The 18095-nt window shown below is 32.6% G+C and overlaps 2 protein-coding genes across 12 annotated transcripts in view; one reads left to right on the forward strand and one right to left on the reverse strand.

The window, feature by feature from the left end:
* Positions 1–18095, reverse strand: part of LOC130891983 (protein still life, isoforms C/SIF type 2) — a 142466-nt gene that overhangs the window by 57263 nt on the left and 67108 nt on the right. For all 11 annotated transcript variants that reach the window (XM_057797137.1, XM_057797134.1, XM_057797136.1 and 8 more), the window contains one exon: positions 5547–5692. In XM_057797137.1, the coding sequence (XP_057653120.1) occupies positions 5547–5692 (146 nt within the window). The remainder of the gene's footprint in view (positions 1–5546; positions 5693–18095) is intronic.
* LOC130891988 (chondroadherin-like) lies at positions 1713–2696 on the forward strand. Its single transcript, XM_057797150.1, has one exon. The coding sequence runs from the start codon at positions 1761–1763 to the stop codon at positions 2652–2654; it is 894 nt and encodes a 297-aa protein (XP_057653133.1). The 5' UTR covers positions 1713–1760; the 3' UTR covers positions 2655–2696.

An 18095-nucleotide genomic window follows, 5' to 3' on the forward strand; every position in this document is an offset into this window, starting at 1 on the left:
TGACAGATTAATTTTTGAAAAAACAGTCCCAAAAGACAAATCAAGGTTCGATTTTGAAACAGACAGTCTCTAAAGACAAATGACAGATTTATTTCTAAAAAAACAGTCCCAAAAGACAAATGATTGTTCATTTTTGGAACAGACAGTCTCTAAAGACAAATGACAGATTAATTTTTGAAAAAACAGTCCCAAAAGACAAATCAAGGTTCGATTTTGAAACAGACAGTCTCTAAAGACAAATGACAGATTTATTTCTAAAAAAACAGTCCCAAAAGACAAATGATTGTTCATTTTTGGAACAGACAGTCTCTAAAAACAAATGACAGATTAATTTCTAAAAAAAAACAGTTCCAAAAGACAAATCAAGGTTCGTCTTTGAAACAGACAGTCTCTAAAGACAAATGACAGATTTATTTCTAAAAAAACAGTCCCAAAAGACAAATGATTGTTCATTTGTGGAACAGACAGTCTCTAAAGACAAATGACAGATTTATTTCTAAAAAAAAAACAGTTCCAAAAGACAAATGATTGTTCATTTTTGGAACAGACAGTCTCTAAAGACAAATGACAGATTAATTTTTGAAAAAACAGTCCCAAAAGACAAATCAAGGTTCGATTTTGAAACAGACAGTCTCTAAAGACAAATGACAGATTAATTTTTGAAAAAACAGTCCCAAAAGACAAATCAAGGTTCGATTTTGAAACAGACAGTCTCTAAAGACAAATGACAGATTTATTTCTAAAAAAACAGTCCCAAAAGACAAATGATTGTTCATTTTTGGAACAGACAGTCTCTAAAGACAAATGACAGATTAATTTTTGAAAAAACAGTCCCAAAAGACAAATCAAGGTTCGATTTTGAAACAGACAGTCTCTAAAGACAAATGACAGATTTATTTCTAAAAAAACAGTCCCAAAAGACAAATGATTGTTCATTTTTGGAACAGACAGTCTCTAAAGACAAATGACAGATTTATTTCTAAAAAAAAACAGTTCCAAAAGACAAATGATTGTTCATTTTTGGAACAGACAGTCTCCGGACAAATGACGGTTTTATTTTTGAAAAAAACAGTCCCAAAAGACAAATCAAGGTTCGATTTTGAAACAGACAGTCTCTAAAGACAAATGACAGATTAATTTTTGAAAAAACAGTCCCAAAAGACAAATCAAGGTTCGATTTTGAAACAGACAGTCTCTAAAGACAAATGACAGATTTATTTCTAAAAAAACAGTCCCAAAAGACAAATGATTGTTCATTTTTGGAACAGACAGTCTCTAAAAACAAATGACAGATTAATTTTTGAAAAAACAGTCCCAAAAGACAAATGATTGTTCATTTGTGGAACAGACAGTCTCTAAAGACAAATGACAGATTTATTTCTAAAAAAAAACAGTTGCAAAAGACAAATGATTGTTCATTTTTTAAACAGACAGTCTCTAAAGACAAATGACAGATTTATTTCTGAAAATTCGTGAAATATCATCACAAACAAAAAAACAGAAAGAAACTGAAAGGATTTTGAGGGAAAAAACTGAATATCCGAAACTTTTTCGGCTTTTTAAAGCTAAATAAACATAAATTCATGTTGTTCTATGTACGTTAATACCAATTTATCCATCTCTTTATTAACTCCCATAAATTAACCATAATTTCAGTAATAAAAGTAGTTCACCCAGATAAATTTAGAACGTCCGGTATTTACCTTATTATTTATTCTCTCACCAATCTACACACAGTCTAACTGAAGTAGTTCGTTAAAATGTTCATCCTCAACCTCTTGTCGATTTTCCTACCCCTAATTACCGCGATCAAATTCGATTTTTCCCTAAATTATCGTCTCGAAGACGATCCGCGTCCCCGTCGATTCCTCGCCGGCTCGATAATACCTGAAGATTTAGAGAACGCGACGGAGATAAGTTTAGATCAAAAAGTGCCTATTGTTTTGAGGAGTTTCGATTTGAGTTTCGTTAAAAATTTGAAGAAGCTTTCGATGGACGATTCGGGTATAAACGAGATCGAAATCGGTAGTTTCAAACACTTGGACGGTCTGCGGTACTTGAATATCACTAACAACCCTCTCAAAGTAATCAAAGAAGGTATTTTTAACAATATGAAAGTGGAAGTGTTGAATTTATCACGTAATAAATTGACTACTATCAATCCCGGGGCGTTCGATGATATGGAAAACTTACAGCGCGTAATTCTCGATTACAACGAACTAACTTCGTATTCTATTTGGTTCAAAAGTTGTTCAAAATTAGTCGAAGTGTCGGTTCAATATAATTTCATCCAGTACCTTCCTCAAGGCGTTTTCCAGTATTTGAAACATCGAAAACTCAAAGCTAGATTCAGTTTTAATAAAATCAATACGATTCACGAAGATTTATTCGACGTCGAAGAATACGATGAATTAGATATTGATCATAACGATTTAACAAATTTCGATAAAGAAATTAGTAAAGTTGGTATATTAAATTTGCAACATAATCATATCGAATGTTTACCGGAAGATTATGCGAAGAAGGAATTCAAGAAAGTGAAGACGGTTCGTTTAGAAGATAATCCGATGAATTGCAGTTGTCTTGGTTATCTTAAAGCGATGGCAAACGTGGTTGCTTCCGGATGCGTTGAAAACGAACATACATCTATTTAATACTCTGTATAATTCTCGTAATTCAATAAAATCTAATTCCATTGTGTTTTATTTTGAGAATAACCGATATAAATATATATAATGTCAAAATATTTTACGATAAATATCAGCAAATATGAACGGCAGATTCGTAGATTTCACGCCCAACGTGTTGGGTGCTATACCATCAGCGCTATAGTGAAACTCGTTGCAATATACCCGGAATTGGCAAATTCAAAAGAATATACCGGGGAAGAGTTAAAACTTTCTTAGATAACCGTCAGGAAAATCGAAACATTTACGAAACGTCTGCTTCAACATCTTTAAACGATTTGGTGTGACGGTCCACTTCAGGGAATCTTCGGTGCTAGATCGGGACTGTATGGTGGATATTCGAAAATGTTCCATTGGAATTGCTCGTTGAGTTACAAGTGTCGTAACAAATGACAGTTTGGTTTTGATAAAAACCGTCCCAAAAGACAAATGACGCTGTATTTTCCAAAAGACAGTCTTTAAAAACAAATGAAAGTTTATTCACGTAGAAAACAGTCTATATAGACAAAGGACAGTTTAATTTCCAGAAATACCAATTTGTACTTCTAAAAGACAGTCTATAAAGTCCAATGACAGTTTTTTAGTATAGAAGACAGTCTAGAAAGTCAAATGACAGTTTGTTAGTGTAGAAGACAGTCTAGAAAGTCAAATGACAGTTTGTTAGTGTAGAAGACAGTCTATATAGACAAAGGACAGTTTAATTTCCAGAAAGACCGATTTGTATTTCTGAAAGACTGTCCCTAAAGACAAATGACAGTTTGTTCACGTAGAAGACAGTCTATATAGACAAAGGACAGTTTAATTTCCAGAAAGACCGATTTGTACTTCTGAAAGACTGTCCCTAAAGACAAATGACAGTTTGTTAGTGTAGAAGACTGTCCCTAAAGACAAATGACAGTTTGTTAGTGTAGAAGATTGTCCCTAAAGACAAATGACAGTTTGTTAGTGTAGAAGACATTCTAGAAAGTCAAATGACAGTTTGTTAGTATAAAAGACAGTTTAGAAAGTCAAATGACAGTTTGTTAGTGTAGAAGACAGTCTAGAAAGACAAAAACTGTCCTAAAAAACAAATAACGGTTTTTATTTCTAAAAGACGACAGTCTCTAATGACAAATGACAGTTTGTTCACGTAGAAGACAGTCTATATAGACAAAGGACAGTTCAATTTCCAGAAAGACCGATTTGTACTTCTGAAAGACTGTCCCTAAAGACAAATGACAGTTTGTTCACGTAGAAGACAGTCTATATAGACAAAGGACAGTTTAATTTCCAGAAAGACCGATTTGTATTTCTGAAAGACTGTCTCTAAAGACAAATGACAGTTTGTTAGTCTAGAAGATTGTCCCTAAAGACAAATGACAGTTTGTTAGTGTAGAAGACAGTCTAGAAAGTCAAATGACAGTTTGTTAGTATAAAAGACAGTTTAGAAAGTCAAATGACAGTTTGTTAGTGTAGAAGACAGCTTAGAAAATCAAATGACAGTTTGTTAGTGTAGAAGACAGCTTAGAAAGTCAAATGACAGTTTGTTAGTGTAGAAGACAGTCTAGAAAGACAAAAACTGTCCTAAAAAACAAATAACGGTTTTTATTTCTAAAAGACGACAGTCTCTAATGACAAATGACAGTTTGTTCACGTAGAAGACAGTCTATATAGACAAAGGGTAGTTCAATTTCCAGAAAGACCGATTTGTATTTCTGAAAGACTGTCCCTAAAGACAAATGACAGTTTGTTAGTGTAGAAGACTGTCCCTAAAGACAAATGACAGTTTGTTAGTGTAGAAGATTGTCCCTAAAGACAAATGACAGTTTCTCAGTGTAGAAGATTGTTCCTAAAGACAAATGACAGTTTCTCAGTGTAGAAGATTGTCCCTAAAGACAAATGACAGTTTGTTAGTATAGAAGACAGTCTATAAAGACAAATAACAGTTTCTTAGTGTAGAAGATTGTCCCTAAAGACAAATAACAGTTTCGTAGTGTAGAAGATTGTCCCTAAAGACAAATGACAGTATGTTAGTATAGAAGACAGTCTATAAAGACAAATGACAGTTTGTTAGTATAGAAGACAGTCTATAAAGACAAATAACAGTTTCTTAGTGTAGAAGATTGTCCCTAAAGACAAATGACAGTTTCTCAGTGTAGAAGATTGTCCCTAAAGACAAATGACAGTATGTTAGTATAGAAGACAGTCTATAAAGACAAATGACAGTTTGTTAGTATAGAAGACAGTCTATAAAGACAAATAACAGTTTCTTAGTGTAGAAGATTGTCCCTAAAGACAAATGACAGTTTGTTAGTGTAGAAGATTGTCCCTAAAGACAAATGACAGTTTGTTAGTATAGAAGACAGTCTAGAAAGTCAAATGACAGTTTGTTAGTATAGAAGACAGTCTATAAAGACAAATAACAGTTTGTTAGTGTAGAAAAAATCTGTAAAGACAAATGACAAACGACAAATGTTTAGAAGACAGTCTCTAAAGATAAATGACAGTTGGTTAGTGCAGAAGACAATCTATGGTCTCAAAAAATAGTTACCATAACTTTACGACTGTTAAAGGCGAATTTTCTTGATAATGAAAGTAATGTATAGTAATCCAAATAACAAAGCAATTCATCTGTATTATTAAAAGGATTCCCACTTTATCCTTTCATTTCCCATTTCACTCAAACTGCTCGCAGTTTCCGGTAAAGGAATGTCAAATATCACGTTGAATGAAACGCTGAGAATTTCAGATACGACCAGGGATTCTTCAACGAAATACTATTCAATACTATCCAATCGATCGTAAAGACCGTAAATTGTTTTATATTTTCGCGTAAACTGTTTCTGAATATGGAAAAAATTGATTTTTTTGTTGACTTACCCCGCTTTTCGTACCGCGCCCGTGCAGTTGAAAGAAGCAGCAGCTGTGCCAGTTTGTTTTGCTTTGTAGGGAGAGTTCATAACGCTCTCTCCGTCATCTTCATCGGAGACGGCTGTCGTTAAGGACATGCGGTCATCGTCCGAAATCTGAAATCAAAAAAAACAATAAACACAAAATTGAATAAATACTAATTTCCATAGTAGTACGTCCAGTTTTTGACTAGAAAGCAATGTGCAGCATCATAAATCTTCTTACCCTGAAGTAATACTGAAACAGAAAGTCTTGTCTAGCATCTAATAAGAAAATGAAGAATTTTCTTGGGACACCCGGTATAGAGTATAGAGGTTCAATACTTTTCTTAGTTACATTCACAGTTTGGCACGCGGATTTTCTTATTTGTCGTAAAAATTTATCACCAAAACAGATAATAACCTTAAAAAAGATTTTAGATAAACGAGACCTTGCCGAACTCCATTTTAGTTCTGATTGACCTTGAAAATTCCATTTTAAACCAAATTTTCCTTGTAACAATTCACGTTAAACTGAATTGACTTCGAAAACTCATTTTAAAGCAAATTGACTTTGAAAATCTAATTTTTGATGAACAGGACCTTGAAAAAATTCATTTTAGATTAAACTGACCTTGTAAAACTCCATATTACTCCAAATTGATTCTCGAAAACCCTTTTGAGATCGAGTTGACTCGAAAAAACTTTGAAAATCTCAATTTTGTTGGACAAGAATATTTTTACATTCTAAAACCTCATATTGACTTTTCGAAACCCATTTTAAATCGATTTGACTTCACTTAAACCCATTTAAGACCAAATTGATACTGCACACCCCTTTCAGACTAAAATGACATTGAGAACACTCATTTTAGAAGAAGTTTCATTTGTAAAAACTTCACTTTGAAAAAAATCCATATTAGTCCGAATTAACTTCTGGAAACTCGAAAATTAGACTTAATTAACTTTGTATAATCCATATTAGTCCAAAATGATTTTTTGAAAACTAAAATTAAACCTGATTGAACTTGAAAATCTCGTTTTTGATGAATAGGACCTTAATAAACCTATTTTAGACTTAATTAAACCTTGTAAAATCCATTGTGGACCAAATTGACCGTGAAAAACCCCATTTTAAACCTTATAAAACCTAATTGCAGTTCTAATTTGCCATGTAGAAACCGAATGTACCTCGTAAAACCCATTTTAGAACAAATTGACCTTTAAAAAACTCGTCTTAGATCGAATTGAACTGGAGAACATCCATTATAAACAAAATTGTTTTGAAAATCAATATTAGTCCTAATTGAGTTTTTAGAGACCCAAATTAGACCAAATTGACCTTGAAAAGATCATTTTTGATAAAAAAGATCTCAACAAACCTATATTAGACCTAATTGCTCTTATAAATATCCATTGTGGACCAAAATGACCTTAAAAAACCCATTTTAGACTTTATAAAATCTAATTGTAGTTCAAATTGGCCTTGTCGAAACCAAATGTATCTCGTAAAACCCATTTTAGATCAAAATGACTTGCTAAATTCCTCATATACAAAATTGAACTTGAAAATCCCATTTTAGACAAAATTATAGTACAAATTCATATTATTCCAAATTGACAATCAACATTAGTCCAAATTAACTTTTTTGAAACCCAAAATAGACCAAATAGACCTAGAAAATCTCATTTTTGATACACAGAACCTTAACAAACCTATTTTAAACTTAATTGACATCATAAAATCTATTGTGGACCAAATTGACCTTCAAAAACCTATTTTAGACCTTATAAAACCTAATTTCAATTCTAATTTGCCTTGTAGAAACCGAATGTACTTCGTAAAACCCATTTTAGACCAAATTGACCTAAAAAACTCGTTTTTGATCAAATATTAGTTCAAATTGACTCTTTTGGAACCCATAATAGACCAAATTGACCTTGAAAATCTCAGTTTTGATGAAACAGGACCTTATCAAACCTATTTTAAACCTAATTGACCTTATAAAATGAATTGTGGACCAAATTGACCTTCAAAAACCCATTTTAGACCTTATAAAACCTAATTTCAATTCTAATTTGCCTTGTAGAAACCGATTGTACCTCGTAAGACCCATTTTTGACCAAATTGACCTCAAAAAACTCGTTTTTGATCAAATATTAGTTCAAATTGACTCTTTTGGAACCCATAATAGACCAAATTGACCTTGAAAATCTCAGTTTTGATGAAACAGGACCTTATCAAACCTATTTTAAACCTAATTGACCTTATAAAATGAATTGTGGACCAAATTGACCTTCAAAAACCCATTTTAGACCTTATAAAACCTAATTTCAATTCTAATTTGCCTTGTAGAAACCGATTGTACCTCGTAAGACCCATTTTTGACCAAATTGACCTCAAAAAACTCGTTTTAGATCAAATATTAGTTCAAATTGACTCTTTTGAAACCCAAAGTATACCAAATTGACCTTGAAAATCTCATTTTTGATGAACAGAACCTTAACAAACCTATTTTAAACCTAATTGACCTTATAAAATCTATTGTGGACCAAATTGACCTTCAAAAACCCATTTTAGACCTTATAAAACCTAATTTCAGTTCTAATTTGCCTTTAGAAACCGATTTTACCTCGTAAAACCCATTTTTGACCAAATTGACCTCAAAAAACTCGTTTTAGATCAAATATTAGTTCAAATTGACTCTTTTGAAACCCAAAGTATACCAAATTGACCTTGAAAATCTCATTTTTGATGAACAGAACCTTAACAAACCTATTTTAAACCTAATTGACCTTATAAAATCTATTGTGGACCAAATTGACCTTCAAAAACCCATTTTAGACCTTATAAAACCTAATTTCAGTTCTAATTTGCCTTGTAGAAACCGATTGTACCTCGTAAAACCCATTTTAGACCAAATTGGCCTCAAAAAACTCGTTTTAGATCAAATATTAGTTCAAATTGACTCTTTTGAAACCCAAAGTAAACCAAATAGACCTTAAAAATCTCAATTTCGATGAACAGAACCTTAACAAACCTATTTTAAACCTAATTGACCTTATAAAATGAATTGTGGACCAAATTGACCTTCAAAAACCCATTTTAGACCTTATAAAACCTAATTTCAATTCTAATTTGCCTTGTAGAAACCGATTGTACCTCGTAAGACCCATTTTTGACCAAATTGGCCTCAAAAAACTCGTTTTAGATCAAATATTAGTTCAAATTGACTCTTTTGAAACCCAAAGTAAACCAAATAGACCTTAAAAATCTCAATTTCGATGAACAGGACCTTAACAAACCTATTTTACACCTAATTGACCTTATAAAATCTATTGTGGACCAAATTGACCTTCAAAAACCCATTTTAGACCTTATAAAACCTAATTTCAGTTCTAATTTGCCTTGTAGAAACCGATTGACCTCAAAAAACTCGTTTTAGATCAAATATTAGTTCAAATTGACTCTTTTGAAACCCAAAGTAAACCAAATAGACCTTAAAAATCTCAATTTCGATGAACAGGACCTTAACAAACCTATTTTACACCTAATTGACCTTATAAAATGAATTGTGGACCAAATTGACCATGAAAAAACCCATTTTAGACCAACTTAACCTCAAACAAACTCATTTTAGATCAAAATGACTTTGCAAAACCTCTTATAAACCGAATTAAACTTGAAAAAAAACCATTTTAGACTAAACTAACTTCACAAAAACCCGTTTTAGATTATATAGATCATGCAAAACCTTTACCTTTCATATCTCAGCATTCTGAGGTATGAAAGATAACAAATAGATTTGGAAATAACTTACGAAATAGAAGCAATTAATTATGAACTTAATTAAAATAGTTCTGAGAGGAATTACGTACAATTAAAATGTGTTCGTTGGGCTTAAATCGAAACAGTAGTCGAGTTCTAGCTTTAAATTACTACAGGTTGTCCCAAATATTTATTTTATCCCTTTTGATATCAAAATTTGATAAAAAACAATCCGGGAATTCAAATGGAGCTTCTAACTGAAACGAATCGCCACGATATATCGTCGGATATACGTCTGACGTTGATATAAATGTCAATTTAGACTTTGTTCATGTTCGCAAAACGTTTCGCTTCAAGTTCACATCGAGAAATTCTTGTGGTTGTAGCAATTACATTTAGCGAGATGGGGATTGCGAATTGATAATGGAAAGCATCGAGGAATTTGAGGAAAATGCAGTTGCCGTGCTCAATTCATTAATAATTCATATCCGGCAACTGACAATTGCACTTGAACGCAATAGCGAATTCCAAGAAGAGAACGTGAAGTTTCAATCGGAAGTTATGGGGATTCGATATTTTTCGATACCCTGTATAATGAAATCTAATAGGATCGAGTCGGCGTATCGAACCGAATGTAGAAAATTCGATTTATTGTGAAATTAGGCTTGGAAAAGCAAATCGAATTTGGAAAAAGGGATTTTCGACAACTTCGAATGAGAAATGTGAATTTTCGACATAAATAAGTAATTTCTGAACTTATTCAACTTGGAATAGAATATACAAGAGCCCAAAAAGTATTAATTTGGATATGTGTAATTAAATTTTTATCAAATGCAACGAAAACCGAATCAAATTTGGTAGAACTAATTTTCATTTCTATAGAAGTCTATAGACTTTGTGAATACCCTTTTTGTTTCAAATAGACATTGTGAAAACCCCGTTAGACTGAATTAACCTTGTAAAAAATCATTTTAAATCGAACTGACCTTGTAAAACCCAATTTAGATTAACAAAACCTCGAAAAAACCTATTTCGGACAAAAGTAACCTTGTAAAAACCCATTTTAGGTCAAATTAATCCTATAAAAATCTATGTCAGACCAAATTGTTTACGTGGAAACCCATTTTGAACCAAAGTGACCTCGTAAAGATACATTTTAGATCGAAATAACCTTGAAAAACCCTTTTATTGAACAGGTACCTGCAAAAAGCATATTCTAGATAAAATTAACTTTGTAAAATCACTTTAATACTAACATAACCTTGAAAAAATCATTATGGATCAAACTGACCTTGCAAAACCGATTTTATCCCAGTTGACCTTGTAAAAACCGATTGTAGACCAAATTGACCTTGCAAAAAGACAATTTAGGCAAAATGACATTGAAAAAACCAATTTTATCCCAGTTGACCTTGTAAAAACTGATTGTAAAACAAATTGACCTTGCAAAAAGACATTTTAGGCAAAATGACATTGAAAAATCCGATTTAATCCCAGTTGGCCTTGTAAAAACCGATTGTAGACCAAATTGACCTTGCAAAAACACATTTTAGGCAAAATGACATTGAAAAAACCAATTTTATCCCAGTTGACCTTGTAAAAACTGATTGTAAAACAAATTGACCTTGCAAAAAGTCATTTTAGGCAAAATGACATTGAAAAAACCGATTTTATCCCAGTTGGCCTTGTAAAAACCGATTGTAGAACAAATTGACCTTGCAAAAACACATTTTAGGCAAGATGTCGTTGAAGAAACCGATTTTATCCCAGTTGACCTTGTAAAAACTGATTATAGACCAAATTGATCTAGCAAAAACACATTCTAGGCAAAATGACGTTGAAAAAAACGATTTTAGATCGATTAATATAGCTAAAAGTTATTTTGGACAATATGGAGTTTGAAAAAACCATTGTGGATAAAACTGACCTTGCAAAATCGATTCTAGACGCAAGTTGACCTTAAAAAAACAATTTTAGACCTTGATAAAACACATTTTAAACAATATCGACCTTGAAAAAACCATTGTAAATCAAACTGACTTTGCAACAACCTATTTTGGATCCAGTTGACCTTGAAAAACCGATTTTATATGAAATTGATCTCGCAAAAACTTATTTTTGACAATATTAACCTTGAAAAATCATTGTAAATCGAACTGACCTTGCGCCAACCGATTTTGGACACAGATTACTTTGAAAAAACCGATTTTAGATCGAATTGATCTTGCAAAAACTCATTTTGGACAATATCCAGTTTGAAAAAACCATTGTAGATCAAACTGACTTTGCAAAACCGATTCTAGACGCAAGTTGACCTTAAAAAAACAATTTTAGACCTCGATAAAACACATTTTGAACAGTATTGACCTTGAACAAACCATTTTAAATCAAATTGATATTGCACCAACTGATTTTGGACAGAGGCGACCTTGTAAAAACCGATTTTATATCAAATTGATGTCGCAAAAACTTATTTTTGACAATATTAACCTTAAAAAACCATTGTAAATCAGAATTAAAAAAAAACTCGAGCCCAATTTTTTAATATTATAGTTGAAAATTGAAATGCCCATTTCTGACCAAATTCAATTGAAAAAGCACTTAGAAAAGCCAATAGAAAAGCTAATTATCAATAAATTCAACTGGAAACATCCAATTTTCGATATAAATAAACTAAGAAAAGCTAATTTTCAACCCAATAAGACTAAGCAAGCCCAATTTTTACCAAATAACCTTAAGAAGGCTCATATTTGAACTAATACCCTTAAGGACGCCCTTTTGATTCAATAAAACATGAAAAAACTAAGAAACGGAAAAAATATATTCATAAATTTAACTTCGAAAAACGGTTTCTAGCCTTGAAACTTGAAACCCTCAAATTTGAATATAATGAAACCCAAAAGTCTTCAGACGGTAAATTTACGTCGAACTATATTCTATTTACGAAAAGAGTGAACTTGAAATCAAATTTGTGATTAAATCGGACAAATTTTAGTGAGATTATCCTTAGAGAAACAGCTTCCACCATTTCATTTTAACATTCAAGATACCCTGTATAACAAATTGCAATTGTATGAAATAAAAGTCGTAATACGAACGCGCGAAGAATTTTATCAATTCGTGTTTCCCTTATTTCCATATTTAATGAGAACTAAACATGCCGTACACAAATTTAATGTCATTCAATTTCTTTTTCATCCCTCAACCAACTACTAGTTACATTTCGCAGTCATTTATATAATTTCGCACGTATTTTCCCCGCAAAGTCCGTCATAAAATGGATGAAGTTAGATACACGTCATCCATTTTAATGTAGCGCTGCGTCAAAAGAAGTTATTCAATAAAAAATTTCAAAGGACAAGGATACAGATTGAATCCAGGTATGAACTTAAAAAGATTAAATATAGTATAACATAGAAAAATTGAATGAATGGGGTTATTTGGGGACCGAATTTGAGACAAGATTATATATATCTTAGGCTGAAACCAATTTTAGATCAAGTTGACCTTGCAAAAACCGATTTTATCCCAGTTGACATTGTAAAAACCGATTCTAGACCAAATTGATCTTGTAAAAACAGATTGTAGACAAAATTGAGCTTGCAAAAACACATTTTAGGCAAAATGACATTGAAAATACCATTGTAGATCAAACTGACCTTGCAAAAACCGATTTTATCCCAGTTGACATTGCAAAAACCGATTGTAGACCAAATTGATCTTGTAAAAACAGATTGTAGACAAAATTGAGCTTTCAAAAACACATTTTAGGGAAAATGACATTGAAAATACCATTGTAGATCAAACTGACTTTGAAAAAACCGATTTTATTTCAGTTGACATTGTAAAAACCGATTTTAGATCAAAATGATCTTGTAAAAACAGATTGTAGACAAAATTGAGCTTGCAAAAACACATTTTAGGCAAAATGACATTGAAAATACCATTGTAGATCAAACTGACCTTGCAAAAACCGATTTTATCCCAGTTGACATTGCAAAAACCGATTGTAGACCAAATTGATCTTGTAAAAACAGATTGTAGACAAAATTGAGCTTTCAAAAACACATTTTAGGGAAAATGACATTGAAAATACCATTGTAGATCAAACTGACTTTGAAAAAACCGATTTTATTTCAGTTGACATTGTAAAAACCGATTTTAGATCAAAATGATCTTGTAAAAACAGATTGTAGACAAAATTGAGCTTGCAAAAACACATTTTAGGCAAAATGACATTGAAAATACCATTGTAGATCAAACTGACCTTGCAAAAACCGATTTTATCCCAGTTGACATTGCAAAAACCGATTGTAGACCAAATTGATCTTGTAAAAACAGATTGTAGACAAAATTGAGCTTTCAAAAACACATTTTAGGGAAAATGACATTGAAAATACCATTGTAGATCAAACTGACTTTGAAAAAACCGATTTTATTTCAGTTGACATTGTAAAAACCGATTTTAGATCAAAATGATCTTGTAAAAACAGATTGTAGACAAAATTGAGCTTGCAAAAACACATTTTAGGCAAAATGACATTGAAAATACCATTGTAGATCAAACTGACCTTGCAAAAACCGATTTTATCCCAGTTGACATTGCAAAAACCGATTGTAGACCAAATTGATCTTGTAAAAACAGATTGTAGACAAAATTGAGCTTTCAAAAACACATTTTAGGGAAAATGACATTGAAAATACCATTGTAGATCAAACTGACTTTGAAAAAACCGATTTTATTTCAGTTGACATTGTAAAAACCGATTTTAGATCAAAATGATCTTGTAAAAACAGATTGTAGACAAAATTGAGCTTGCAAAAACACATTTTAGGCAAAATGACATTGAAAATACCATTGTAGATCAAACTGACCTTGCAAAAACCGATTTTATCCCAGTTGACATTGCAAAAACCGATTGTAGACCAAATTGATTTTACAAAAACATATTTTAGGCAAAATGACGTTGAAAAAACCGTTTTGATCTCAGTTGACAATGCAAAAACCGGTTATAGACCAAATTGACCTTGTAAAAACCGATTGTAGACCAAATTGATCTTACAAAAACATACTTTTTGCAAAATGACGTTGAAAAAACCGTTTTCATCCCTGTTGACATTGCAAAAACCGGTTGTAGACCAAATTGACCTTGTAAATACCGATTGTAAACGAAATTGATTTTACAAAAACATATTTTAGGCAAAATGACGTTGAAAAAACCGTTTTCATCCCAGTTGACAATGCAAAAACCGATTGTAGACCAAATTGATCTTACAAAAACCTATTGCATTCCAAATTGATCTCACAAGAACATATTTTAGACAAAATGACGTTGAAAAAACCGTTTTCATTCCAGTTGACATTGCAAAAACCGGTTGTAGACCAAATTGACCTTGTAAAAACCGATTGTAGACCAAATTGATCTTACAAAAACCTATTGCATTCCAAATTGATCTCACAAGAACATATTTTAGACAAAATGACGTTGAAAAAACCGTTTTCATTCCAGTTGACATTGCAAAAACCGGTTGTAGACCAAATTGACCTTGTAAAAACCGATTGTAGATCAAACTGACCTTGAAGAAAAAACGATTTGAAACCCAGACAAGATGAATATTTCTTAAGCTATTAGACTGTTCTCCCAAATAACTATTGACATAACTCTTCCAATATCAATTTCAGAAGACAATTAAGCGAAGTACAATCAATATTTCATAAATACCACTGTACTTATACCAAATTATTATACTCCTCATATAAAATTCGGTAAACGAATAACAAACCGTCAGTCCATGTGGACTCATCATCTCCACTGTTTATCAATAAAAACATCGAATCGTAAACATAAATGCATTTCTATTGGCCGAAGCTGTCAATAGGCGTATGTACACGATTTCTTCGAGATATTCCTGCCAGACAGTCTGCGATAAGCAGTGGCGTTGCTTGGTGGCATTAATTTAATTAATAAATCTCTTTAAATAAATAGAAATTGGATTTATCGTGTTCGATTTAATAAAAAATTACCTTCTTAAGAGTAATTTGGTTGAAATTCTGATCTGCTATTTCAACTATGGTCTTAACTTTGTTTTGTCGAAAATTTCTTCTGATTTGGTCTAAATTTGTCTTTTCTACTTGTCGATTGGTCAAGAATTGGCTCCTCTATGTTAAATCTGCTCAAAATTTGGCTTTTTCATATTTAAAATGATCAAAAATTTGAATTCTAATACTAATAATGCTAAAATTTGGTTTTTTCGTGTTGAATTTAGATACAATGAAAAGTTTTATTTTTAATTTGGCCAGTAATCACGACAAATAGAGTCGTGAATTGTTTTTTTTTCAATTTTTGCCATCAGAAGGCTACTTTCTTGTATCAAATTTTGTTTTTCTAATCTCAATTAGATCAAAAATCTCTTGGGTCCACCACAAGGTTTTTTTTGTTACAAATGCCAGCTTTATCAATTCAACCGCGTAAGTAGAATGTATAAGAAAAAACATTTATGTATCGGCTTACATCTCTAAAGTCTGTTCAAATCCCAGCCACTCGTCATCGTTGAAAGTTGGCGGTTGCATGAATTCCCGAGTGCCCTTGAATGTAATTTACGCGAAGCTGCATTTCTGATTTATCCTATTAGAATTTACATTTACAGGTACAATTACTGTTTACTGCAACCCTCCAACGTATACCAACTTTGAGATATTTGCATAAAATTTTTCTTCCCAAACCTACAACTCCATCCACATCAATGAATAATTAATGAATTTACTTAGAATTTCAATACGTCAGCTTGATTTATTTTCATGGTATTATCCGAAGTAATAAAAAAATTAAAATAATTGAAGGAAAGTCATGGATTTAGCAAATTTAAAAGTTGAAAACAATGATTAAGAACGTGAATTCCAACGAAAATTGAAGCAAATCTGGTAATAATAGATGAAATCATTCTCTAGAATTTCCTGTTGATTGAAATTTCCATTTCAAACGACTTTAAAACAAGTATTCCATAATATAAAGTGTAATTACAAAAAAACGCGAGACAGACCACGTGAAAAACGTCCGAAAGAAATAGAATTTCAGTCCAAATCAAATACGCGAAGTCTGAAGTAAATACGCGATATCTAAAGCCAATACGCGGGGTCTAAAGCAAATTCGCGAAGTCTACAGCAAGTACGTGAAGTCTAAAGCAAATACGTGAAGTCTAAAGCAAGTACGTGAAGTCTAAAGCGTGTACGTGAAGTCGAAAGAAATTTACGCGAAGTTTAAAACAAATACGCGAAGTCTAAAGCAAATACGCGGGGTCTAAAGCAAATACGCGGGCTCTAAAGCAAATACGCGGGGTCTAAAGCAAATACGCAGGGTCTAAAGCAAATTCGCGAAGTCTAAAGCAAGTACGTGAAGTCCAAAGCAAATACGCGAAGTCTAAAGCAAATAAGCGAAGTCTAAAGCAAGTACCTGAAGTCTAAAGCAAATACGTGAAGTCTAAAGCAAGTACGTGAAGTCTAAAGCAAATACGTGAAGTCTGAAGCGTGTACGTGAAGTCGAAAGAAATGTACGCGAAGTTTAAAACAAATACGCGATATCTAAAGCAAATACGCGGGGTCTAAAGCAAATTCGCGAAGTCTACAGCAAGTACGTGAAGTCTAAAGCAAATACGTGAAGTCTAAAGCAAGTACGTGAAGTCTAAAGCGTGTACGTGAAGTCGAAAGAAATTTACGCGAAGTTTAAAACAAATACGCGAAGTCTAAAGCAAATACGCGGGGTCTAAAGCAAATACGCGGGCTCTAAAGCAAATACGCGGGGTCTAAAGCAAATACGCGGGGTCTAAAGCAAATTCGCGAAGTCTAAAGCAAATACGTGAAGTCTAAAGTAAGTACGCGAATTCCAGCTTAGGTAAATAAGAATTTGGACGAACTCACTATAACAAGAAAACCAATCAACGCTGATTGTCGTAATATTTTTGAAAATTCAGCATCCTCAAGAAAGCTTCGATCAAAACCAATCCAAATTGGTTGACTTCCTCAAACTACAGCAACAAAATATGACTTTAAGTCCATAGAAGATGTGGTAACATTATTTTTTTATAAACACGTGCCATTTAGTCGATTGGTGATGATCTTGTTCGAGTTGGGCTACAAACTTTCCTCCAGTTTAGTCACCATCTTTAGTTGGAACAACTTGAGTATTCCTAGTCTTCTAGAAGACCGTAAATCAATTTCTCAGTTCATAAAACCACCTGCGAACATTGGTACAGAAAGAACTTCAATTAAACTACCATCAATGCGTTCTGCACGCGAATTGTACCAAGGATATCGTGCAGGAATTGTCAGATTCCATTAGATTCATTCTAGATGTCTTTTGATATGGTTTCAATCATCAGGAAGTTCTGCACGCAAATCGCGTTCGCTCTTCGACGTCCCGATGGTTTTCTAAGGAAAATTCTCTTCTTTGTACCATGGATATCATGCAGGAATTGTCAGATTCCATTAGATTCATTCTAGATGTCTTTTGATATGGTTTCAATCACCAGGAAGTTCTGCACGCAAATCGCGTTCGCTCTTCGACGTTCCGATGGTTTTACAAGGAAAATTCTCTTCTTTGTACCATGGATATCGTGCAGGAATTGTCAGATTCCATAAGATTCATTCTAGATGTCTTTTGATATGGTTTCGATCACCAGGAAGTTCTACACGCAAATTCGCGTTCGCTCTTCGACGTCCCGATGGTTTTCTAAGGAAAATTCACTTCTTTGTACCATGGATATCGTGCAGGAATT

The sequence above is a fragment of the Diorhabda carinulata genome, chromosome 3 (assembly GCF_026250575.1).
Source record: "Diorhabda carinulata isolate Delta chromosome 3, icDioCari1.1, whole genome shotgun sequence".
NCBI classification, from domain to species: Eukaryota; Metazoa; Arthropoda; class Insecta; order Coleoptera; family Chrysomelidae; genus Diorhabda; species Diorhabda carinulata.